General features: G+C 46.1%; 1 protein-coding gene across 2 annotated transcripts in view; it reads right to left on the bottom strand.

Annotated features, from left to right (window-relative positions):
• Positions 1-1,755: 1,755 nt before the first annotated feature.
• Positions 1,756-25,314, bottom strand: part of Stra8 (stimulated by retinoic acid 8) — a 24,792-nt gene continuing 1,233 nt past the window's right edge. Inside the window, exons 2-9 of one of the 2 annotated variants that reach the window (XM_031380799.1) lie at positions 17,195-17,392; positions 12,709-12,784; positions 12,196-12,280; positions 9,923-10,171; positions 8,828-9,116; positions 6,776-6,849; positions 4,556-4,667; positions 1,756-2,001 (exon numbers count right to left, since the gene is read on the bottom strand). In XM_031380799.1, coding sequence (XP_031236659.1) covers positions 1,930-2,001; positions 4,556-4,667; positions 6,776-6,849; positions 8,828-9,116; positions 9,923-10,171; positions 12,196-12,280; positions 12,709-12,784; positions 17,195-17,386 — 1,149 coding nt within the window. In that variant the 5' untranslated portion in view covers positions 17,387-17,392 and the 3' untranslated portion in view covers positions 1,756-1,929. The remainder of the gene's footprint in view (positions 2,002-4,555; positions 4,668-6,775; positions 6,850-8,827; positions 9,117-9,922; positions 10,172-12,195; positions 12,281-12,708; positions 12,785-17,194; positions 17,393-25,314) is intronic. The other variant, XM_031380800.1, reaches the window with a different exon arrangement.

The following is a 25,314-nucleotide window of genomic DNA, read 5'->3' as shown; positions in this document are numbered from 1 at the left end:
CGTTCCATGCTTTATAATTGTGTTGCAAACCTAGGAACCAGGCTTAGTTGTTCAGAGGGAACCAGGAAGCTTCTCAAACCTGTGAAGGGCCATAGAAATAATGTTTTTGTACTCTATAAAATTTACCCCTGTGTTATTCAAATGCTCATTTCTCTGACTTGATACCCTGTTTCAATACACAGCATTGTAATGCTTACCAAGAATCTCCTGCCTCAAGTTTGTGTAAACAACACTTACCATTTATTCTCTACCTTGTCAATAAATGCTGATCAACCAGTGGCTGAGCAGAACAGAGCATAGGGTGGATGTCCACCAGCCAAAGAAAAAGCGGGAGAGGAAGAAGTTTTTATGAAATCCAAAGTCAGCAACTGAAGCAGCAATTTTGGTTTTGTCTATTTGAGACAGAGTCTCTCTATTTTGTGTCTTTGGCTGTCCTAGAACTCTATTTAAACCAGGCTGGCCTTGAAATCACAGATCCACCTGTTTCTGCCTCCCAAGCACTGGGATTGCCACCACACCTGGCAAACACAAACTTTTAATTCAAATATTCTAATTTCACATAATCCAAAGACATACTAATTTGTATCTTATAGGTTGAGGAATGGCAACAGGAAAATATTAGAAGTACTTGTATTCTATCATTAAACAATTATATTTCTGTAAGTGGAAACTTTTGTATGCACTGTATAAATAGTGCAATTCGTAACTTAATGGTCTAACCCTGAAAGGATGAATTTTTGTCAGTGGTTGTTGATGTTACCTGGTGTGATGGTATGTGCGCAGTGTACACCTAGTGTGCACAGAAGCAAAATGTCATGTGATGCAATGTGGTCGGACACCACCAGAAGCACCTCAGCTCCCATATGAATGCTCTGACTTTAAATTAACTCCAATCTGTTAGTCAAGTACACTAGAGAGTCCAGTATTAGATGTAGATATGTGTATACAGACAGGTGGAGAGAGATTTACTTTAACTAGTTGGTCCATGTTGTCATAGAGGCAAAAATGCAACTTTCACTGTTGGGGCTGCTCAGTGGGGAAGAGCTGTCCTGGAGGTCCTCCTTCCTTTGGGGAACCCAGTCTTTTGTTATTAAGGCCTTTAAGTGAATGCTTTATGGAGCATGATCAGTAAACTCAAAGTTTACTGATTTCAATGGCAGTACAAATGTCGTTATACTGCTCCCCACCCTTGGTGGCTCTAATGTCATACAAAAATACATTCATAGAAACATCTAGAATGATGTATGATAAAATATAGGGCACTATAGCCTAGTCAAGTTGACACAAAGTTCTCTCTCACATCTAGTGTGGAAGACCAAGGATATCCATACACTCTGCCCAGGAACCTCACCCAGAAGTGCTTACAACACTGGCTGTCTTTGCAGCACCCAGTCAGCCATCTGAAGCAGAAGCAGCAGGTGTATTGGATTCGGTTCTGAGGCCCTTGGGTATAGGATTGAGCTGAGCACTGTTCCTGGGCTCGCAGAACGTATAAGATGAGGAACTGGGCTTCAGATCTCTGGAGAAGCCACCACAGCGATGTCCTGAGTCCAGGACACTGATATTGTACCACCCACAGGGCAAGTCCTGCCTAGTGTCTTCTTGTAAAACTCATGGCCTAGGCCTTGGCTACTCATGGTATCTCACCCTCTTCCCCTGAGCAGGGACATAGTGGATGTGTGTCCTGCAGCAGACTAGTCTCTTATATTCAACAAGCCCTCCCCCCCAAAAAAAAACATTGCCAGGACACCAAAAATCATTGCTCTTAAAACTTTATAGTAACAGAAACTAAGAACATCAAAGAGACTTTTGGAAACAGCCTTTCTCAGTGAGTCTTGAACGACAAGGCCGTATAACCCTAGCTACTGGCATTCAAACTTGGACCCGCCCCTCCCCCATTTAATCTTTTTCCTTCTCAGCTCCTCTGCTTTACAGATCATCATCAAAGGTCTCCAGGCACTTCAGCAGCATCATATCATCATCGACAGGAGGATCTGGTTCCTGTAGATCAGTAAACAAAAAGCTGAAAATTAGGACCAAGTGGGTTTCCCCCACAGGTAAGAAGGTCCCAGCATTCCCGATGTGCTTAATTCTCTACTGTAGCTTCAGGCCAGGCAGGGGCCATGGTTATTTCCACTTAGTTCGATACAACGTTCTCTGACTTCTGGGAAGGGCAGCAAAGAATTGGCTTCTGCTCCACGCTTGGAATTTCTATGTACCCATAAGAGAGGGAAAATCTTAAAGCTTTATCTAAATGCCTATCTACAGAACATGGTGACCCATGCACCCACCTATCACATGCCTGACTTTAAAGAAAGGTATGTGATGGTTCTATATCTGTGGTACAGATATTAGGAGAAGAGTTAAGGGCAAAGCACTGTGCAGAGTAGGCAACCACTTGAGTTTGAAAGAACACACAGATATCTATAGACTGCCTTTGGGTGGGCAGGAAACTGGTTCTGGCAATTGTTTCTGGGAGAGACTGAGGAAGCGTCAGTAAACACAGTGACAAGAGAGAGAGACTGAGATTTTATTGAATATCTTTTGGGAAGTTTTGAATTTCATACCATGTAGATGCGTTACCTATTATGGAAAAAAAAACAAGAAGAAGAAGGAGGAGGAGGAGGAGGAGGAGGGAGAGGAAGAAGAGGAGGAGGAGGAGAAAGAGGAGAAGCAGCAGCAGCAGCAGCAGCAATGTGTTTAGTAAAGGCTTCTCATTCTTTTCAAAGATTCCAAGAAACTTCTCAGGACTCTCTATTGTCTCTTCCCTAAATGTGTTTGCAGGGTTTTTGATTTCCTTCTTTCTCTCTACCTAGCAGAAAATGACCTCTGCTGTTTGGTAGCCTGGCAGATCAGGGTTGATTTTTATGGATCCTTATACCAGTCAACCATCGAATGAGAGCAGGACCTTCCAAGGGTGATACCCAGATGTGAGGTTTGCAACCTTCTACACCCAACCCCTGCTTGGAGAAGAAGCTGGGCACCAACAAAACCATCAGAAGTTAGACCCAGGCATACAAAGAAACAGCCCAGCCCTGCTAACCCTTTGGTTCAGACTTCTGGCTCCAGAACTACCGCGTGGATTACTGCTGTTTTAAGTCACTGTTTAGAGAATGCAGGGTGGATGCCCGCAGAGCTTCATCCAAACCCTCCCATGAATGCAACAGGGGCAGCAGAGAGCTGGGGCTGCCATACAGAAGACAACAAAAGCTCCCTCTTCACACCAGCCTATCAAATCACAAGGCTTCCTGCTCTATCACTTATGCAAGTCCTGGATGGCCAATAAGACCACAAGGTGATGGTGCTCAGGAGGAGTAAAGTTCAAGCACTCTGCCTAATGTGGACTCTTCACCTCTGTTCTTTGTTTCTGCCATGTAGGTTGAATCTGTTCTTAAAGTCTTGGCAAGATGTATTAATTTAATCGCACCTGTACTGGCCGCTTTTGTGTGTCAACTTGACACAGGCTGGAGTTATCACAGAGAAGGGAGTTTCAGTTGGGGAAGTGCCTCCATGAGATCCAGCTGTGGAGCATTTTCTCAATTAGTGATCAAGGGGGTAGGGCCCCTTGTGGGTGGTGCCATCCCTGGGCTGGAAGTCTTGGGTTCTATAAGAGAGCAGGCTGAGCAAGCCAGGAGAGGCAAGCCAGTAAGGAACATCCCTCCATGGCCTCTGCATCAGCTCCTGCTTCCTGACTTGCTTGAGTTCCAGTCCTGACTTCCTTTGTGATAAACAGCAATGTGGAAGTAAGCCAAATAAACCCTTTCCTCCCCAACTTGCTTCTTGGTCATGATGTTTGTGCAGGAATAGAAACCCTGACTAAGACAGCACCCAACAGAAAGAATGATGCAGGTGCTAGAGGATGGGCTCTCAAGGACTGGTGGGAGTAGACTGTGCGGAGACAGACACTGTCCCCAAGAGGAATTGAAAGTGGTGTCAGCAAGGAGAAGGGAGGAGACAGTGAGAAAGGGGGTCAAAGGACATCTCTGCTCCTGGAAATGGTGCCCTTGCTGAAAAGGTTTGCCATTACTATATTACTCTTTGAAACAAACAGCTGTATCTTGCTAGGTTAGTTGAGAAAAACCATGGTGGTGCATCTGAAAGGGCCTGTCCCCTGGTGGTACAGTCTTAGCATCCCCCACGCCCCATGAGAATTCAGGAATGGCCTCCTAACCAGGATCCTGTGACTTACATCACCCTCAGCTACCGGATGAGCTTTCAGAGAGAAGTTAGCCTTCAAAAGCTGACCAAAACTACCACTGAAGACTCACAGAGGACCAAATAGCTCACACAATGTTGATGAGTGCCTGCTAGGAGGCAGCCCTTGGGATCTGGCCTTGCTACAAAGGGCTCCTGTGCAGATCTGTCCTGGAGGAAATCCCCCTGCCTCTTTCTTCTCTTTCCCTAGTATCCTCTATTGTACAGAAGGCACTAGACTGAAGCTGAACAACCGTGAAGCAAACCGGAGAGCCGGAGATGGATGGAGTCAGGGTGGGCCAGAGTGCCCTCCCCACTAATGGTGTTAATAAGAGATTTTGCTGTCCCCACTCTATCTTACCTGGTTTAATGGAGTGTTAATGCAGCCAAGGCCCTTGAAAAACTCAATAATCTGTATGTAGAGCTGAAATTTCTCCTCTGGATTTTCTGAGTTGCAGCTGGCAAACACAGCTCTGACAGTAGAAGAAATAGAAACCATTTAGAACCGAACCTTTCATTTGGCCTTGCTATATCACCCATGCCCTGAACACTGGCTCACTGTGCAAACTTTAAGCACCCAGTTGAACTGTCAAGTAGCTGTTCCTGGGAAGTGTGTACCACTTCACTGAAATGCCTTATCTGGAAGGCCTGCAAAGTAACCATGGCAAGTCTGTCTCTTGCATCTTGATGTAGTATTCTACACCGTGACCTCCTGAGTGAGGAGACGGGAGCTCCTCTTACTCTCTGTCTTCTGCAGCAGGGTCCCTGCTTTGGGGCCATCTGAGGCAGCTCAGGGTGTCCATACACAGCGTGGGTTCAGCCAGGGGGTAGTCCCCACGCAGTGCTCTTCCCGTGGGGCTCAGCTTAGAGCAAATAGTAGTTCTATTTTGTGGGTGGGCTTCTTCCTCTCTATCTTTCTGAGCAACCCTGTGCAGTTAGTGCCTTGCAGGACAGAGGCTGAGTACCGTAAGGCAGGCCTGCCCTCACTTCTTCCTGGAAGGAGGTGCCAGTTAGCCCAGGAATCCTTTTCTACAGAAGGCAGGAAAAGGAATTTTTAAATAGGTTTCTTTTTGTCTTTTCAGCAGAATGAGGAGTTCCTAACATGGTTTCACAAACATATTCTGTTGTTCTTACAAGGTAAACTCAGTGCAGAAGTAGGAATGTGGGCCTCTAACCATTTGCTGCAATCTGATCCTCCACACAAAGGTGGGAAGAGCTCACAATGCATTGCTTCCTGGCAATCCTGAGCTGGGTAAGACCTGCGTCTGGGAGGTGGAGTGGCAGAACTAAGGTGGGTGTTTAGGAAGCTTGAAGTTCTGCTTGAAGCTACCCAGGCCACAGCTTCCAAGACTCCTTGCAACCCAGGCTGCCTCTGAGAGGACCCTTCACTCTGATCCTAAGGACCTGGATGTCCTTCAGTCCTTTGGCAAAAATCTTACATTTCAGGCATATGCCAGCCAAGACCATAACTGTTCAAACAGCATCTGCAGAGCTTGAGTTCTGGACTGTCTCACTCTGGGAAAGTCCCCCTTGATGCTTCTTGCTTTAAACCTTTTCAGATCCCCGGGGCTGCAGAGGTGGCTCAGAGCTTAAGAGCACTGTCCATCTTCTAGAAGTTCTGAGTTCAGTTCCCCACAACCACATGGTGGCTCACAACCATCTATAATGTGATCTGACATCCTCTTCTGGCATACAAGTGTACATGCAGATGGAGTGCTTATATACATAAGATAAGTAAATAAATCTTTTAAAAAAGCTCTTTCCAGTTCCCACTTCACATCTTCTCACAGTGGTACGGACATCCATCCTTTCCTCTTCTGCTCCTGTCAGTGCCCCACTTTGTACAGCTTAGAGATCGCTTCAACTCAAAGCTTATTTCTATGTTGGTTCTCTGTGCCCACCAGATTGGCTGCTACTGCCTGCCTTATGGACCAAAGCTCAGTGTTTTCCCCCCACAACACTTATATAAGTTTAAATGATGGAAGATGTGGCTAACCCCCCCGGAATGATAGAAGGGTATCGGGACTCTTTTATAAAAGATGCCCTACAGAGATCTGATTACAGAGGAGGTGACATCTACAGAGAGCTGGTCTTTCCCAGGCTTTGTCTCTGCCTTGACCTTGGATGTCCAACCTCCAGAACCTTGAGCAATAAGTGTCTGTTGTTTCTTTAGCTGTGTTGTGTAGGATGGATCAGCAGTAGGTGTGACTGCCCAGAGCAGGCAGGGGCAGGACCAAGGCACACTGGGGAAACTAGGCAGGTAAGAGACATGTTCTTAGAACCCTGAGTACATAATTGGGCATGTGTAGCCCTTGGCTAGGGAAGATGAATTTCCTCCTCTGAGGAGTATCTATGTGTATCTGTGGGATGCAGAAGAGTATCTGAAAACACACCCCAGAAGTGAGGCACTTGTGCACACCCACTCACACACACAGTCACACTCACCCTAATGCACTCTTCTCACACCTATATGATCACTCATACAACTTCACATATGTACACATGTACACCACACACTCACCCCGACGTAATTTCACACCCACGTACACATGTACACACTTTCCTAAACCACCTTCCTTACCTGATGTTAGACATATCCTGGGTCTCACTCTTGTCCAGGAAACTTGCCACATCGAAAGCATCTTCAAAAAGGATCTGAAAGAAAGGACAACATTACCTGTGCCAGAACTAACCCTGCAGTCTGCTGCATGCCCAGGGCTGCTGGGCCCATAGAGGCAGACAGGCTCTCTCTTGGCACCCTGTACATCTGAAGGGCACACATGTCAAATCTAGCACCAAACCCAGGGTCTCTATTCAGTGACCTTCCCAGGGAATTACCGAAGGGAAGAGAAAGAGCTGGGGACTGCTATCCCCACCCCTAAAAAAAAAAAAAGCCAAGCCTCAGTTTACATCCAGGAACGGGAATCCAAAGCTTTCCAGGTGGAGTTATATTCAAATCTGCAACCCACAACCCCATCTCATCCTGAGGAGCTGAGTCAGGGTGAGGCTGAGGAGGGCTGGCTTCCAATGCCTGCTCACTCACTGGCAAGATCAGCAAAGAACTTCTTTCAAACTCTTTTAAAGGACAAGTCACAACAGCCACAATCAAACGTCTGTCCATTCCAAAACTCTTTCACATCTTTGACTTGGGCTTCAGGGATTGGAGAGATGGCTCAGCAGCTAAGAGTGCATGGGACTCTTGGGAAAGACCCAAGTTTGGCTCTTTGAACCTACATTGGTCAGTTCACAACTTGCCTCTAATTCCAGCTCTAGGGGATCTGGTATCCTTTGGCCTCTGTAGGCACCTGTACTTATGCACACACACACATACACACATGTGCACACATGTATATATACACACACTTTCATAATTAAGAGTAAAATAATAGCTGGGCGGTGGTGGTGTACGCCTTTAATCCCAGCACTTGGGAGGCAGAGGCAGGCGGATTTCTGAGTTCAAGGCCAGCCTGGTCTACAGGGTGAGTTCCAGGACAGCCAAGGCTACACAGAGAAACCCTGTCTTGAAAAAACCAAAACCAAAAAAAATAAAAAAGAATAAAAGAATAAAATCTTTGTAAAGAATATTAAAAATTCTCCCTCCTTCCTTCTCCCCTCCCTTTTAATGTGAAGACATAGGAGGAAGGACCTAGCCAGATGTCAGCACAGGAAGTGTGGCTTTCTCAGCCTCCTGAACAATGAGCCAACAAATTTATATGTTGTTGATTTCTCAGTTCAGGATTCTACGGTGGCATAAAAAGGGCAAGATACTAAGAGTGCAGTTACTACAAGAAGGTATGTATGTATGTATGTATGTATGTATATGAATGAGTTAAACTCAAATATGTTCATAGTGTTAACAGTTGTCTGCTTCATAAAAGAACTTTGTGAATATCATGGGAGTTCTGAACTAGGAATAGGTGAGTTAAGAATTACCGAGTAACTCTCCTGCCAGAGCTACTCATTGCTGACACACTGACCTACTTCTCTGCAGTCATTTCCTTCATCATGTTATAAGAATTACAATAATTAATAGTATGAGAATACACTTGTTGTTTAGACAGTTTTGACCCTGCTTTCTTCTGAATTTGTGTTCAAACAGAATACTAAGTATTCAAACAAAATTGATTTACACTTCAGGTTAGGAGACTTATCAAAAATACAGGGTACATAGGTAAATTTGAATATCAGATTAGATGACTTAATACTTATTTAATGTAAGAGGGTCTGGAGAGATGGCTCAGAAGTTAAGAGCACTTACTCTTCTTCCAGAGGACCCAGGTTCAGTTCCCAGCATCCGCATGCAGTTCACAACTGCCTATAATTCCAGTTCCAGGGAATCTGACACCCTCACACAGACATACAACAAATGTCTTCTGACATTCCTGTTGTTACTCTGAGGACCATCTGGAAAGGGGCCGTAGAAGGGCCTGTGTTTCCATGACTTCAGTTTTGCATTTCTTCCCATAGATTTGAGGTAGAGAGGCCCTCCCTAAGCTAACCTCATACAAGGTTCTTAGTCTGCGCAATGGCAGGCCACTCATTCTCCTCACATATGCAAAGCCCTCTCAGGAGTCACCTGCTGAGGGGCATTGAGAAAGTCAAGGCAAAGGGCCATCCCATGGGGTCTGCTCACCTCTTCCGGGGTGGATTCCAGTGAACAGCTAGCTCCTTGGCTGTCTACCCCGCTGTCCTCCTTCAGGCTGTCGTCAGCACCGGCCAGCTCTAGACAGGCCTCGGTGAGGTCTGAGAGGGTGCTGTGCTGCTGCTCCCACACCTCCAGGAGTCTGGCCTTTTTCTCCTCAGGGAGAGTCTGCCACAGGTGGGAGATGGCCGCAGAGACAATAGGGAGTGTCACTTCCTGTGCGGAGATGATGCTGTTCATGGTCAGGAGGTCCATGGTCTGCTTGTAAAAGTTGAGGTACCTGCAACAGACATGGTTTGTCCCTCAGACATGTAGCCAGATGCTTACGATCAGGCCACCATCATGGTGGTGTCATGGCCACCGTCCCTTGGTTTATCAACAACCTAGTTTTGTGTCTGCCTTCCACTGGTCCCACGAATGCAGCAGTCATCTTGAGGGCCATGGGGGACATGGATTTATGCCTTTCTCATTTTTTGGGCTCCCAAAGTTCCCTGCTTCATACAAGACATGGCTGCTTTAGCCCTCTTCACTCTGGGTACATTCTGAGACTTACAAAGTCTCAGGCCTGCTATCATCCTGCTTTAATTTGGGGCTTAGAAGACTCAGGTACGCACGGAGTGATCCTCCGTGCCCCTGGAAGCCAACGTGGCTGTGGGAGGGTCTTAAGTCTGTGGAGGAGGCATTAGAAGTGTGAGCAAGCCAGGCACTGTTTATATAAGAGCAGATGTGGCCTGGTTCTCAAGCTCCAAAAGTAGATTTCTGAGGTGTGTGTATGGTAGAAGGAGGGGTGAGTACTAAAAATTACTGTCAGCACTACTCTTTCCCCAGGGACCCCTAACTAATCATCCATTCTAAATCAAAACTGTATTTGCTCTACACATGCAACTTTAACATTGTTTGCCCAGCCTCTTAGCTGGTCTCCACTGGGGTGTTTCCCACATGGAAATCCTGTACTTTGGTGATTTGGAACCTGGGTTGACTCATGCATACTTTGAGGCTGCCATCCAGGCCAGGCTGGAGTGTCTGTCCCCTTGGTCATAGAATTCCCCCCTGCATGTGTGAAGCATCCCACCCAATTGTTCACACCGTTCAAATTCCATGAGGTCCGGCAAAATAGTCGGGGAGGAGTCGACTTTTTTCTCCTCTTTTTCTTCTTCCTCCTCTTCCTGGTACTCTTGTACCTCTCTCTCTTCACCATTTTCTTCTTCCTCCTCCTCTTCTTCTCCTTCTCCTTCTTCTTCTTCTTCTCCTTCCTCTTCTTCAGCATCCAGTCCAACAGCCTCAGGGGGGAACCACTCAGGGAGGCCGTTCTCAGGAAAACTGTTTAGGAATATACTGGGGGAGGATACAGAATCAAGAGAGTGCTTGGCAAATCTCGCCAGTGAGTGCACACACTCACAATTCATAATACAGGTTTACTAGCTATATAATCCAAATATATAGATAATAACCAAGTGGCCCTTACAAATACAAGATGGCTGGTGCATCATTTGAAAGTCAGTCAATTTACCATACCACAGGCTATAGAAGAAAAGGCATGTGTTTATCTCATTTGATTCCTCTGTGAACAAGACAGTGATGAAGTCTATATGGATGGAGACTAGAGGTGGTTTCCTCTTGACACATTTTTTAACATCTTCAGATGGTGTAACTTGATTTTTAACAAAAAATTTCACTAGGCTATAATATAGTTAATATTTAATATATTTTTAATTTAATTAATATTAAAGTTTATATTTAATATATTTAATAATTATTTCACCCAGGCTATAATATATATTTGTTGTTTATAAGTTTGGAAAACAGAGCTGGAGCGACGGCTTTGTGTTTAAGAGCACTGGCTGCTCTTCCAAGAGGACCTAAGTTCAATTCTCAGTACCTACATAATAGCTGCTCATATCCATTTATAACTCCAGTCCTGGACATCCAGCATCCAGTATCCAAGTATACTACAGCGCTACAGACACATGCAGGCAGAACACCTGTCCATATAAAATAAAAATAAAACAAACAATTTAAAGCATTGAACTTAAAAAAGAAAATAAAATTCTGGAAACCAGAGGGAAAAAGTACAGAGAAGAAAATGAAAGTTCTAAGTGTTCACACCAAAAAACCCTGAACAACACCATAACGTCATAGGTTTTAGTAGGCTATAACAGCAAAGTGTTTGTAGCCCTCTCTGGGGCTGGGGAGACATGACTTGCACTCGGGGTCTCATCAGAGACCCACCTGGACCTATATTATGCCATTGGAGATTGACATGCCATGGGGCCAGTGGAGACAAGGGCCTGATGGTTGTCCCTCAAGTACAAGATGTAGTCTGGGGCCTGCAGGTTCCATGCATGAAAAGGGGGCATTATGCCATCTCTTGACAGCAATACAGAGCAGAGAACATACCTACACACCATGCATGCAAAGCACCGGCAGTGAGAAAGTTAAATGTAGACCTGACTTCACTTATGGTTTACATGTGAAGTTCCCCTTTCCTCCCCCCACCCCCGGCCCCAAAGTATCATGTGTGAGGGCTTTCTTTGTTTCTGTAGGTGATACTATTTGGGGAGATCCTGGACACATACGATTGTAAGTCCTAGGTAAAGGAAGTAGGCCACTGGGGTGGGGCTCTGGGGGTCTCTTGTCCCTGACCCCTTCTTATCCCTCTCTTTGCTCTCTGTCTTCTTGGAGCTAAATGGCCCTCTTCTTCTACATTTCTGCTGCCATGATGCCCTGCTCCAGCTCATGGGGCTCAGCAGCCATAGACCAACCTGGGAGCAAAACCAGGGCTTTCTCCTTTTTGTGGTCATCTCAGGTATCTGGGTCACAGTAGTGAGGAAAGTGACTAACAGTGGAACAAACATAGGAGGAGGAGGACATTTCGAAAACCAGACTCTCTGTTCAAGTTTGACTATGATGTTAGCATAGTCTTCCACATCTGTTACACTCACTCACACACACACACACACACATACACACACACATATGTATACATGTATAACACACCCACACATGTGTACATGCATAACACACATACACACCCCAAGATATATGGGTAAACTCCATGTTCTCCTTTCTCTTAAGTAGTGTGAAGAATGAAAAAATTATCAGGTGGGTGGAGATCCATCAGCAATAACATGAATTTTCAGAGAAGTGAGATAATACACAATTTCATGCTTTTCTGAATTCTGTAATAAGCATGAATCATTTAAGAATTTCCAAGCCATGTTATGAGGATGAAGGAAGGATAAAACTGTAAGGAATGGGACAGCTGTAAGTGGCAAGAGCAACCCTGATGGCTTTGCTCATGGGAGACTGCAGTCATATAGCATTGAAGGCTCAAGGCTTCAGTACCTGCCAGGTCTCACCTGTCATTCTCAGAGTACATTCTGGCATATTCTTCCTTGACCTCCTCTAAGCTGTTGGGATTCCCATCTTGCAGGTTGAAGAATCCTATCAGGGACATGAAGACAAGAGTCATAAAGAGAAAAAAACCAGAGCTTTGAGTTTCTACTGCCTATCTAGGGACCTCGGGAGGAGGGGAGAGGCACAGAAAACCTGGACCCTCCCAACTTTAGAGAGTGCAGAGCTATTTCCCACTTCTCCTCCAAGGCATGAGGGGAGAGTCAGGTCAAGTACTAGTCTACTTCCTCTCTGGTCCCTAAAGCTGAGGTCAGATGCCTTTAGCCGTGTCCCTTTAGGGAACCCATTGAACCCATATAGCCTGGGGACCCTTGCCCATACTGCCAGAGGGTAAATTCCCTGGGATGGGGGACAGTTATGGCCCAAGCACAGCACTTGACACACCATAGGTTCTTAACACGTATCTCTGCCTTCAGTGGAAAACCTGAGGCAGACTTCTCTAGGGAGGGGTCTCTTGCCTTTGAGCTTCAGCAAATTATCCAAGCTTTGTTCCATTTCCTGAATATGAACCTTCGTCTTATTCAGTACCTGCCACTGAGGACACAGATAGACATTGTTGAAAAGAGAGCCTTTTAGTGATGAGACAATTTTCTCTATGGGCCCAGGAAACCCCTTGTCACCCTGAGGCCGTACTCCCCCATGCAAGTCCCATCCTTGGCCTTGTCTGTGGAATGGTTAGGAAGTTGGTCCCAGTGCACAGAAGGTGTGGAGACACGTTTGCATTCTATAAATGGATGCTCACTGACATACCAAAGCATTTGGGAATAAGATGTGTTGAGAAAGTGACCATGGTGGCTGCAGAGTCACAGTTGTCTAAATAGGCTGCTTGCAGGTGGGACACTGTGACATGGGGGCACAGCAGACTGAAGGTCAACCCCAGGCTTGCACAAAGGCCCACTAGACTTCCGTTCAAGTTGTGACCATGTGCAACTCAGTAACTTTTTCTCAAAATGTTTATTTGCTGAATTCACAGACTCTGTGTAGCTACGTATGTTGGCATATGCCTATAATCCCAGAACTCAGTAAATAGAGGCAGAAGGATCTCCGGAGTTCAATGTCAGTTGCATACTGAGTTCAAGGTCAACCTAGGATACATACACCCTGTTTAAAACAAAAAAGAAAATAATTAAGATATTTTATGTGATCTAAACATATCTAAAAATAAATATTCTGTGGATTTGAATTTAGAATTTTTTCCTTCCTTCCCACCCTTTATCTTCTACACCTCACTGTCCTTGACTCAGAATGCAAGGGCTAGGAATCTTGGCTGTTCTTAGGATGGCAAGATGATGCTCTGGCTACTCTGCTCTAAATGTTTGTGTTCTTCATGTTACATACGTTGAACCTAACCTTCATTTGAAGATATTCAAAGCTGGGGTCTTTGAGGAGGCAATTGTCATGACAGCAGACTCTAAATGTATGGAACTAATACCCTGAGAAAAGAGGCCCAAGAGAGCTTGTTCACTCTTCCACATGAGGGCACGGCTAGTTTGCACTCTATATGAAACAGACATGCTAGCCCTCACCACACACTAAATCTGCTGGCACCCTGAACTTAGACAGTCTAGCCTCTAGAACTGTGAGTAATGCATTTCTGTGGCTTCTGAAGTTCCCAGGATAGGGTGCTGTGTTACAGCAGCTGTATCAGTATGTGATGCAGACATTGTGGTCCAGAGCCAGTGCCCTACCTTGGCTCAGCAGGACCTCTCAGCTCTTCCCCTACACTCTTTCTTTGAGGCCAGGTCTCTCTCTCATGTAGCCCAGGGTAAACTCGAACATACTGTGTGTCCGAGAATGACCTTGAGCCTCTGATTCTTCCAGGGTGCTGACATTATAGGTGTGCACCACCATTCTAGGTTTTACAGTGCTGGAGATGGATCCCAGGGCTTCGTGCATGCTAGGTAGCCACCCTAGCACCTAGGATACACCCTCCCCCGCGTGTCTCCTTATATTCCTACTGCATCAGGGAAGCCATAGACATTAATGTTGATATTTTTTCCTAGAATATTTTTCATGTAATTTCATTTCTATTTTTTAAACATTTATTGTTTGATGGGAGTATAACATGATGACCTTGTAGAGGCGATAGGACAACTGCCAGGGGTCAGGCACCATGTGGGTTCTGGGGATTGAATTCAGGCCATCAAGTTTGATGGCCAGCGCCTTTTCCTGCTGGGCTTTTTCTCCTGCCCTTTCATATGCTTCTAGTAGCACATGAATTTTTTCTGATTGAATTATCTTCTCCCAAACCCCAACACAAAAAAAGAAACAGCTATGTTGGGGTTTCTACCCCGGCATCTGTGAGTATTTATTTATTTACTTGTTTGTTTATTTCTTTATTTCGGGGCAGGGTAATCATATTAAAAATAAGCCCTTGGGCTGGTCCCCAAGTCAATATAACTGCTGTTCTTATGAAAAGGAGAAATGTGGACAGGCAGAGAACAGGGAGAGCCAGGGAGAAGATGATGTGAAGGCAGGCAGACATGGACGGTGGCTGGAGTGGTGTCACTACAAGCCAAGGGACTGCAAGGATGGGTGGAAGATGCCAGAAGCTAGCAGAAGCATAAATGGTTCTCTTCTGAGGCTGTCAGAGGGGCCAGACCCTGACTTTGTTAATTAGCTGCTGTTGTTTTAGGTTCCCTACCCACATTTGCTGTCATATTATAGCAGCCATGGAGAACTAAGAAAACCTTGCCACTGATCAGCCTCATAGAGCAACCTTTTCCATGCAGAATCCCAGAAATTCCAGACTGCCCCCCCCCCCGCCGCCCCAATAACCAAGAAAGAAAGAAAACAGTGGGGCAGCTGGGCTCCCAGCACTTGTGGCTGTACCACTCAGGGAAGACGATTTAACTTCTCAGAGCCTCGCTTTTCTGGTTTGTAAAATAAGAGTTGTGAACAGAGATGCAGGCAATGAATAGCGCAGTATACTGGGAAACAACAGTATGACGTCTGATGGCCATGTTGGACTTTTCCTGTGAGTCATGACCAGTGAGGAAGCCGTGAATATTCTCTTGTTTTACAGGTGTGACAACCGAAGGAAGGCCAGAAGTAACTTGCCTCCCATTTACTGAAACTAGTTGAGAGCCATATTCTACTAAAGCGTGAAGTCAAAATTTGGGGAAGAAGGGAGACATGGGGGAGGGTACATATGGTTTTCCTCCAGGGTTAGCTGCACTCCCCAAAGCAAGGCTATGGGTGCCTGTTTTCTGCTTAGCTGTCCTGCTAGTGTGTACACACATTTCCATTAGTCAGTGACAGGGACTTTAGGGGGAAGCAAGTACGTCTTTATTCAGTGGATGTGGAACATGGCTATGCCCTGGGGAGAGCTGTTTCTCAGCAGAGACTCCACTCTTTCCCACCGAGTTCCTAAACTTGCTTTTCCCTCACTACTCATCAGCCCTTCACCATTTCCATTGGCAGGTGTGTCTGTGGGGGTCTGTGGGGAATTCTTGCACTGAACACAGTACAGGTATCAGTTGGAACCCTGTACCAAGTGGTCAGGAGCTGCCTTTTAAAATTTCCTCAGAGGTCTGGGCCTACTCAGGAGCTCTTCTATGGAGTCCTCCTACCCCAACCCAAACTGGAAATCCCCTGGCGATTTCCCTAGTAACAGAAAATTTTAAAAGGTTATGATTGTTGCTTTGCTGAAGGTGCCATCCCCAGAAGGAAACCAACCAGCTGGGAATGGGTTCCCAGGTACAAAGAGTTCAGACAGGGAGATGTGGAAAGAGTCAGGCTTGGAGTGAGAACTTTTTGGCCTTGCCTTCTACCAGAGGGCAAGTGTCTCCCCTCCCCCTCCTCTCTCCCCTCCTCTCCCCCCTCCAGCCTCTCTTAAGACAGAGAGCAAACACTCTCCTCTGTGGCTCCCTATAATGCTCTCACCATTATGAACTTGAGTTCTTCTACCAACACCCCACCTACCAGGCCTTTCTCTAATCTCTGGACAATAATTAATTACTATATTGTTAATTAGCAGCTAAAAAGATAGCTGAGAAGAAAAAGAGCTGTGTGGTACACACCTGTTATCTCATGGACCAGCCTGACTTCATCTTAAGCCATTTTGTTATAAGGTCAGAACAAATTCATTTCTGTTCCCCGCAAAATTCAACTCGACTGTGCTTTAACCTGTTTCTGAAATCTGACATTCCCCACCCTACGGAGTTGGACTCACACCTTTGAATATACTCCGATAAGATGTTCTACCAAATAATTTTAAAATGTTCGGCCAACTTCCTATGTAACCAAAATTCTTCTGGAAATCCCCCAACCCTTGAAAGCTCCCTAGTCTGGACTATATAAACCTCCCGTCCCATTCTTGTGTTCGATGCTATATTTCCAAATCCCAGTTTGGGGGAGATAGCCCTAACTGATAGAAAATAAAGCTTGCTTAATATGACCAAAGAATTTGGGGTAATGGTCTTTACTCTCATTCGTTGGGATTAACACCTTCCTAGCACTGGGGAGGCAAAGATAGGAGGGTGTGATTTCAAGGATGGTCTATTATTTGGAAAGTTCTAGGCCAGCCTGGGCTACATGGAGACTGCCCCGAACATCAGCATCAATAAAAATCAAAAAGGGTAGGAAAAGATAAATGTGTGCCTCAAGATACAGATATACTGAGCCTTCACACGAGTGCCAGTGTGTATTCACTTCTAGTATTGTATATCTGTATATGGTGTGTGTGTGTGTGTGTGTGTATAAATAGACACACAGGGTCCCGGAGCATCTGCTGGGGGATGACTGTTGCCCACCAAGTAACCACGTGGTTTCCCTCCAACCCATACATAATTTCCTTTCTCAGGTCAGTCTGCTTGGCTGCTGGTAGAGTAACCTGGCTTTGACAGTTTGCCTACGGGCAGCAAGGCTGGCATCTCTAGGCCAGTCCTTACTCTCCAGTCCCACCTTGTGGAAAACTGTTTTACCATCCCCAAGTCCCTGTACCTTTGAGGCTGTGAGATCAGACTGGGAGTAAACTGTCTTCCTTAGGCTGTCGAAGAGCCCTACCAGGGTGGCTCGGTGGCGGGCCTGGGACAGGCGTCTGCGGGCCACCCGAGGCTCAAGCTGCGGCAGCTGTGCCACTGGCTGGGGTGTCCCATCATCACTGGGTTTGTTGCCTTCTCCAGGGGTGGCCATTATAATCTACAACATAATATACCCCCTTTAGCCTTGTGTAATAGAGATACAACATTGAGGAAGGCAGATAGAGCAGACAGAAAGGATGTAGCTCGCAAGGCAGTGAATATGACCAAGACCCACAATAAACCACAGGCGACCCCAAGTCTCCTACTGAACCTTGGCTCCTAAAATTACAAACCATTTACGGTGGACTTCCAGTTGAAGGGCAATGGAGCTTACCCCAGCAAGATTCCAGAACATTACAGGGACTCACTAGATAATCATTTCTACAGCCAAGGTTTCACCCGGACCTTGAGAGTTTGTCCTTTCTAGTCTGTTTAAGCTGAGCAGGCTTGGGTTCCACACTGTGTGATCTTTCTAACCTTAAGAATGGCCCTTCTTTGGTATAGAGAGTGGTTACAAATGGTATCAAGATGTCCACTGTGGATCTATGGACTTTCCTGTGCATATATTATATCTCAGAAAGAAAGAAGAGTCTATGAAAGCAAGCAGATTCGTGGTAGTTCACAGGGGGAGAGGGCATGGCTTTGCCTTGTCTTGCTTCTACTACTTTGTAAAGATGGCCATTGTATTGACATTTGCCATAGATGATTTTACAGAGTACTGGTCCTTCCTTTCGGTGAGGTGATGGCGACCATATAAGGCTTTTCCCCAGCTGATCCTCTTGCTTCTACTTCCCAAGTGCTGAGATTCCAGGTGTGCACCATAGCCCAGTGTTATCAGTACTGAAGGATAGAATCCAGGGCTCCATGAATCTAGATAAGCATCCTCCCAACTGAGCCATGCCTCCCATCCAGCTCCAGTGCCTGGTATGGAAGCTTTAACAAGGACAAGGTTAAAGACTTCTTACTTGAGGACTATCCCTTACACAAAGAGCTTCTCCTCATGGCTCCTTCAAGCAGAGGTGCTGCATCTTTTTTCCATCTGTGCAGCAGTACTCAGTGCTGGATGCTAGGTTTCTGCCTCGTCCACTCTTCCCTGAGCTCAGTGCTTCAGTACAGGCAGATTCATGACACTGATGAACTTTAGCATATGTCAGTCACTTGAAGAGACAGATTGATAAACTCAGGCTGAAATCCAGCTGCAATTGTAACCGGAGGTATGGCCTTTAAGAGGCAATTGGTCACCTAGTCTGTGATGTTACCTTCTAGTGTCAGAAAAGAGGCTACTTTAAAGCAACAGATGAGAAGCTGATAGGAGACAGTGCTCAGATGAATGGAAGGTTAATGGTAGTAGAATCTTCCCAGGATTTCCAATTGTCTGGTGAGTCTTGAAAGACTCATACCCAAACCCTATTGACTTGTGGGGAATTTGAAGCTTTCCCAATCCCCATGCGCATGGCTGTTGGGAGGCCTGGAGAAATGTGCAGTTCTTGTCTCCACCACAAGGGGGAAGACCTTCTCCTCACTTGCTTTTACTATGGTTGTCAGTCTTCACTGCCCAGCTTGAGGAGTGAGACAAACACCAGAGCATCCCCACTGGCTACCTGACATTGTGACCTTGATCTCCTTCCATCAGCTTTAGGTCTTCCCAGGTCAGAAGCTAAGTAGGAAGCTAGGAGAGGGATCTCTCATTCTGCCTGAGAAGAAGGGTGGAGCCTGGTGGATGGCAAAGGACAGCTGAGTGATTTTCAGTGGCTTCCTACATGTTGCCCCTAGTCATCACCAGCAATGATCTTCTACAACTTCCCAAAGATAGTCTCTCTTAATTACTATTATTCCCCTGGAATTTCTGTTGCTCCTGACAGGGACCCAGGTCTATATTTTTCTGACCAAACTTTTAGGGGCCTGGTTTGGAACTCTCTATGAAGATCAAGCCAGTCTTGAACTCACAGAAATCATCCGACCCTGCTATTGGAGTGCTGGAACTAAAGGTATATACCACCAGATGAGGCCAGGCTGAATGTTTTTATTTAGCATTACTAATTTGTGTGGGGGTACACATGCATGAAGGTCAGGGAACAACCATATAGAATGAATTCTCTCCTTTCACCTTCTCAAGATTCCAGGGAAGAGCTCAGATTGTAAAGCTTGCATGGTGAGTGCATCCTGTTCTCTGAGCCTCCCAGACTGACAGTAGTGTACTTGGATCCAGGTCAGTCACAACTGTGATTGTGTGGAGAGGCCCCACCTCGGAAAAATACCACAGAAATCTCCTTGGGATGGGAAAAGGGAAGGCAGGACTAAAGTTAGTGCTGTGCTAAGAATGGGTGACCTAGCATACAGTGAAAGGGGGGACCTAGTATAGTGTAAACTTAAGATCAGTAAGTGGAGCCGGGCATGGTGGCGCACACCTTTAATCCCAGCACTTGGGAGCAGAGGCAGGCGGATTTCTGAGTTCAAGGCCAGCCTGGTCTACAGAGTGAGTCCAGGACAGCAAGGGCTATACAGAGAAACCCTGTCTCGAAAAAACCAAGAAAAAAAAATCAGTAAGTGGTTGTGTATATGTATTACAAGTTCTTATTACAGAGCCTAAGACAGCCTTGAACTCAAGATCTTCTTGCCAAACTCTCCAGTATGCTGGCCTTACAAGAGTGTATCTGTGCCTACCAACTAAGAAGTGAAGTTTAAAAAACAAAATACAAAAAACTGTTTTAGGGGCTGGAGAGTTGGCTCAGGGGTTAAGAGTGCTTGCTGCCCTTGGTAAGGACCTAAGTTCAAGTCTCAGCATTCTCATTAGGAAGCTTATAACCTCCTCTAACTCCAGCCTCTGGGGCATCCAAGCCTCTTGGTTCTAGAAGCACTAATAGGGACACATTTGCACTTAACGCCCTGTACCTTTACAGACACATATATGCATAACTAAACCTTTAAAACATTCTAGCTAGGGGTGTACCTTGATGATAGAGCACTTCCTGGCTGTGCCTAAAGTGTCACAACACAACGAACTCTTTTCTTTTAAAACTCTCACAGATTAAGATGTATGAGGAAATCTGCTCTCAGCAGCTTAAGGAGGCAGGTCTGAGGAGTGTCTGTATAGCCTGGGACTCCAACACTTGGAATAACGAATCTGCTTGAAATACTCTAAAAAACTCCAGAAAGTTCTGAAGATTGCACCCCCATCCCAGGCCAATGATTCTGCTGAGTAGCCCAGGCTGACCCAGAACTCTCCTCCTGGCTCAGCTTCAAGAGTGCTGGGATTTCAGGCATGCACGCCCATCCCTTGCTTGATTCTTTAACAGGAGAAATGTTCCCTATTCTGCCCACTGTCCCCCAAGCTGCAGCCTACTGTCATTTTTGTCACCTAGAACATCACATATCTGTCCTCATCCCTGGTTTCTACTCATCTAGAGCTGGCTTGTTCTCTGTTTGTTTTGCTTTGCTTCTGCTGGCCTCAAATTCAGAGATCTGCCTGCTTCAGCTTCCCTGGTGTCAGTGGTGTGCACCACTGCTTTCTTTGAGCTGGCTTGTTTTTCCAGGCCCACATAAATTCATCCAAGAAGAAGTTTGCCACACTGGCTTCCAACTTAATCTAGTTTTCCCAATGGGTCGACGAGACCTTCGGTGAGGTTCAATCTCACTAGCGTCGGTGGCATCCTTCCAATCATATGGCAAAATGAAGCACCTGAAGGTAGAAATGGTACCCTCCAACACCCCTGTCTGCATTGCCTTTTCCAACCTGAAGCAAAGAATCCCACTGACTGGGCTGCTAAGACAAAAATTTCCCTGGGGTTAGAAGGCACAGCAGCAATGATTGACAAAGGCAAGAACAATGAGAGTTAAGAGGAAAACCTGGATTGGGAGAAAACCCAGCATTTTTGTTTTCTCTAACCCTACAGAACTGTTTGTATTCCAAGCATTCACTATTTCACCAATTCAGTTCTGAGCAGGGTTTACAGTGAGGGGTGAAGAGACCGATTAAAGCACCATGGGAACACATACTGTACATTTGCTGACTAAGAAAAATAGAGAGGTGGGCAGTGATGGTGCACACCTTTGATCCCAGCACTTGGGAGGCAGAGGCAGGCAGATTTCTGAGTTCGAGGCCAGCCTGGTCTACAGGGAAGTTCCAGGACAGCCAGGGCTATACAGAAAAACTCCCATCTCAAAAAAACCAAAGAGAGAGAGAGAGAGAGAGAGAGAGAGAGAGAGAGAGAGAGAGAGAGAGAGAGAGGGAGAGAGGGAGAGAGAGAGAGAGAGAAAGAAAAGAAAAGTAGAGAGAGAAATGATATGGGGGCCACAAAGTCCCCATGCTCAGGGAACTGGCATGGTGAGAGGACTGAATGTATGCACTGAGATGACCCAGGATGCAGGAATCTCAGGATGGAGATACCAGTTTGAAGGAAAGTACTGATTTTGTTGTTGTGGTGGTGGTGGTGGAGGTGGAGGTGGGGGTGGTGGTTGTTTTTGAAGTAGAGTCTTAAGATTGTAGCTTGAGCTATCCTCAAACTCAGGATCCTCCTGTTTTGGCCTCCTAAGTAGTAGGATTAGAGGTTATGCCTAGCTGAAAAAACTTTTCTCTGAGAGAGAATGATGGCTCACAGTTGCAATCCCAGTGTTTGGTAGACAGAGGCAGAAAGATTACCAAGAATTCCAGGCCAGTCTGGACTAAGAAGTGAGATTCTGTCTCAAAAATTCCCAAACTTGCATTGACTACATAGGTCAGCTGCTAGACTGCTTGCTTAGCATGTACGAAGCACTGGCTTCAATCCCAAACACCACAGAAACAAAAAACCAGGTGGGTGGTGCTTGAGAAGCAGAATATCAGAAGTTCAAGATCATCGTCACCTACACAGCAAACTCAGGACTGAGGTGATATGAGACCACCGCGCGCGCGCGCGCGCGCGCGCACACACACACACACACACACACACACACACACACACACACACGAACAGCCTCTCTCAAAAACAAATGAACAAAACACAAAAAAGCCAACAACCAAACAAAAAAACAAAACCCCAAAAACCACAACCAAAACCAATCACCCTAAAAAGACAAAGCCAACTAACAAAAAAAAAAAAAAGAAAAAGCAAACAAAGCAAAAACAACATATCATGCCATGAACTCATTATTTTGATTATTTTGTATGATAGCCTTAAAAAATCAGTTAAAAATTAATTACAGACAGTGTGGGTTACCTAGTATATCAAGACTTTACCTAAAATAAAAGATAGAAAAAAGAAAGAAAGGAGAAATCCAGGTGGTGGATGGGGTAAGGTGTTTTATAGATGATACAACCTATGGGTGTGCTATGTAGGGAACGGCAGGCCAGCTTATGGGCGAGTTTAAGGCCTGAGTCACATTGCTAGTTCATTTAGCCAGCCATATGACTGGAATGGGCCAAGGAATTCCCTAGATCTTAATTTCTCTACCTGTAACCAGGAGGTAAAAAGTCCTTAACTAGACTGCAAGGTAAAAACATTCTCACTTTACGTACTTACAGTAAGGGGTCTGGGGCTCTCCTGAGCAAGAGCAAGTGACACAAGCCGTTCGCACTCCAACAGGAGTGACACACCACATCTTAAGGAATTCTAGGGAAGTTCAATGACAATGTTGTTGTGTTCAAAGCCCATCCTTCCTGTAGGAAACTGGCACCAAAGAAAACACTTAGGCCCTTCAGGAAGGCCTAGGTACTGAGATATTTCACCTCAAAAATGTAATGCAGTGGGATTGAATCACCAAGCAGTTTTTCAGTAGAATAAAGCAAAATGGCAGCTTTGCTGAGACATTCTTCTAAAGGGGTATTTTGTGACAATTCAAACTGCCATGGTCATATTTTTATAACCTCTCATATATAAATCAAAGCACAGGTTTTCTTTCTTCTCTTTTCTCTCCCCTCTCCTTCCTATTTCTGTCAGTCTCATTTGTAGCCCTAGCTGACCTTGAACACATGATCCTTCTTCCTCAGCTTCCTCATTGCTGGCATAACTGATGTATATTACTATGTCAAAGTCTAAAACAGTCTTTTCTCTTGTCCCCACCCCGACCCCTTTTTTGAGACTTGATTTTAGTCTATAGCTTGGGCTGTCCTGGGACTCATTCTCTAGACCAGGCTGGCCTCAAACTCACAGAGATCTGCCTGTCTCTGCTTCCCCAGTGCTGAGATTATAAGTGTGTCCATCACTGCCCAACCAAAACCACATTTTTATAGCCCCAAATTTTTCTATACAAACTCTACCTAATACCAACTCAGAACTAACATTTTGTAAACCAGAAGCCAGATGTGGTAACACACGGCTGTGTCAATCCAACAAGCCAAACTAATGGACAACCAACTGAATTAAATTAATTACTTTTTTATTTCTCTAGATTAAATAAAAGAAAGTGATCTTATTTTTTTCTAGGTTTCAGAAAACGTTCACATTTTTTTAAGTATCTCTGAAAAACACTTGCATGTGAGCCTCCTGATTAGCAAACAGTAGGCAGAAAGGTACAATATGCTGCATAATGTACTTGGGTTTCCTTTGATTCCTTATGCCTATTTGATTATGTAAAAAAAAGAAAAAATCCAATATCACTGTCAAATATGAAGGAGTTGTGGGTGATATACATACACATGTTCTAGGAATCACTGCTGACACACACACACACACACACACACACACACACACACTAGGAGTTGATGGTGACCCCCACCCCCCATTCTAGGAGTTGCAGGTGACCCACACAGGCTCTAGAAGTCATGGGTGATCCACACACACATCCTCTAGGAGTTGCAGGTGACCCACAGATCCTCTAGGAGTCGCTGATGACCCTCCCCCATCCTCTAGGAGTCACTGGTGACTCCCCCCTCCACATCCTCTAGGAGTCGAAAGTGACCCACACACAGAGTCTCAAGTGACTCACACACATCCTCTAGGAGTCGAAGGTGACCCACACATGCTCTATGAGTTGAGGGAGATGCACTGATCCTCTAGGAGTCATAGGCAACCTCCACAGATCCTCTAGGAGTCGCTGGTGACCCCCACACACATCCTCTAGGAGTCGCAAGTGACCTACGCATATCCTCTAGGAGTCGTAGGTGACCCCCACACATCCTCTAGGAGTCGCAGGCAACCCACACACACATCCTCTAGGAGTCACTGGTGACCCCCCTTATCCTCTAGGAGTCGCTGCTGACCCTTCCTCCACATCCTCTAGGAGTCGCAGGTGACCCCCACACACATCCTCTAGGAGTCCCTGGTAAAGCCCCACTCCATATCCTCTAGGAGTCGCTGGTGACCCGGACCCCCTATCCCCCCAATCCTCTATGAGTCACAAGTGACCCACACATGCTCTAGGAATTGCAGGTTACGCACACATCCTCTAAGAGTCGTAGACGACCCCTCCACATCCTCTAGGAGTCGCTGGTGACCCCCACACACATCCTCTAGGAGTCACTGGTGACCCCCACCATCCTCTAGGAGTCACAGGCTACCCCCACACATCCTCTAGGAGTCGCTGGTGACCCCCCCACACATCCTCTAGGAGTCGCTAGTGACCCGGACCCCCCATCATCCTCTAGGAGTCGAAAGTGACTCCCCCACATCCTCTAGGAGTCGCAGGCAACCCACACACATCCTCTAGGAGTCGCTGGTGACCCGGACCCCCCCACCATCCTCTAGGAGTCACAGGCAACCCACACACATCCTCTAGGAGTCGCTGGTGACCCCCACACATAACCTCTAGGAGTCGCTGGTGACCCGGACCCCCCACCATCCTCTAGGAGTCGCAGGCAACCCACACACATCCTCTAGGAGTCGCTGGTGACCCCCACACACAACCTCTAGGAGTCGCTGGTGACCCGGACCTCCCCCCACACACATCCTCTAGGAGTCGCTGGTGACCCAGACCCTCCCACCATCCTCTAGGAGTCGAAAGTGACCCCCCCCACCATCCTCTAGGAGTCGCAGGCAACCCACACACATCCTCTAGGAGTCACAGGTGACACCCCACACATCCTCTAGGAGTCGCTGGTGACCCCCACACACATCCTCTAGGAGT

The sequence above is a fragment of the Mastomys coucha genome, unplaced genomic scaffold (genome assembly GCF_008632895.1).
Source record: "Mastomys coucha isolate ucsf_1 unplaced genomic scaffold, UCSF_Mcou_1 pScaffold20, whole genome shotgun sequence".
Taxonomy (NCBI): Eukaryota; Metazoa; Chordata; class Mammalia; order Rodentia; family Muridae; genus Mastomys; species Mastomys coucha.
Note: the sequence above shows the minus strand (reverse complement) of the source record. Positions and strands in the feature narration are given on the sequence as shown.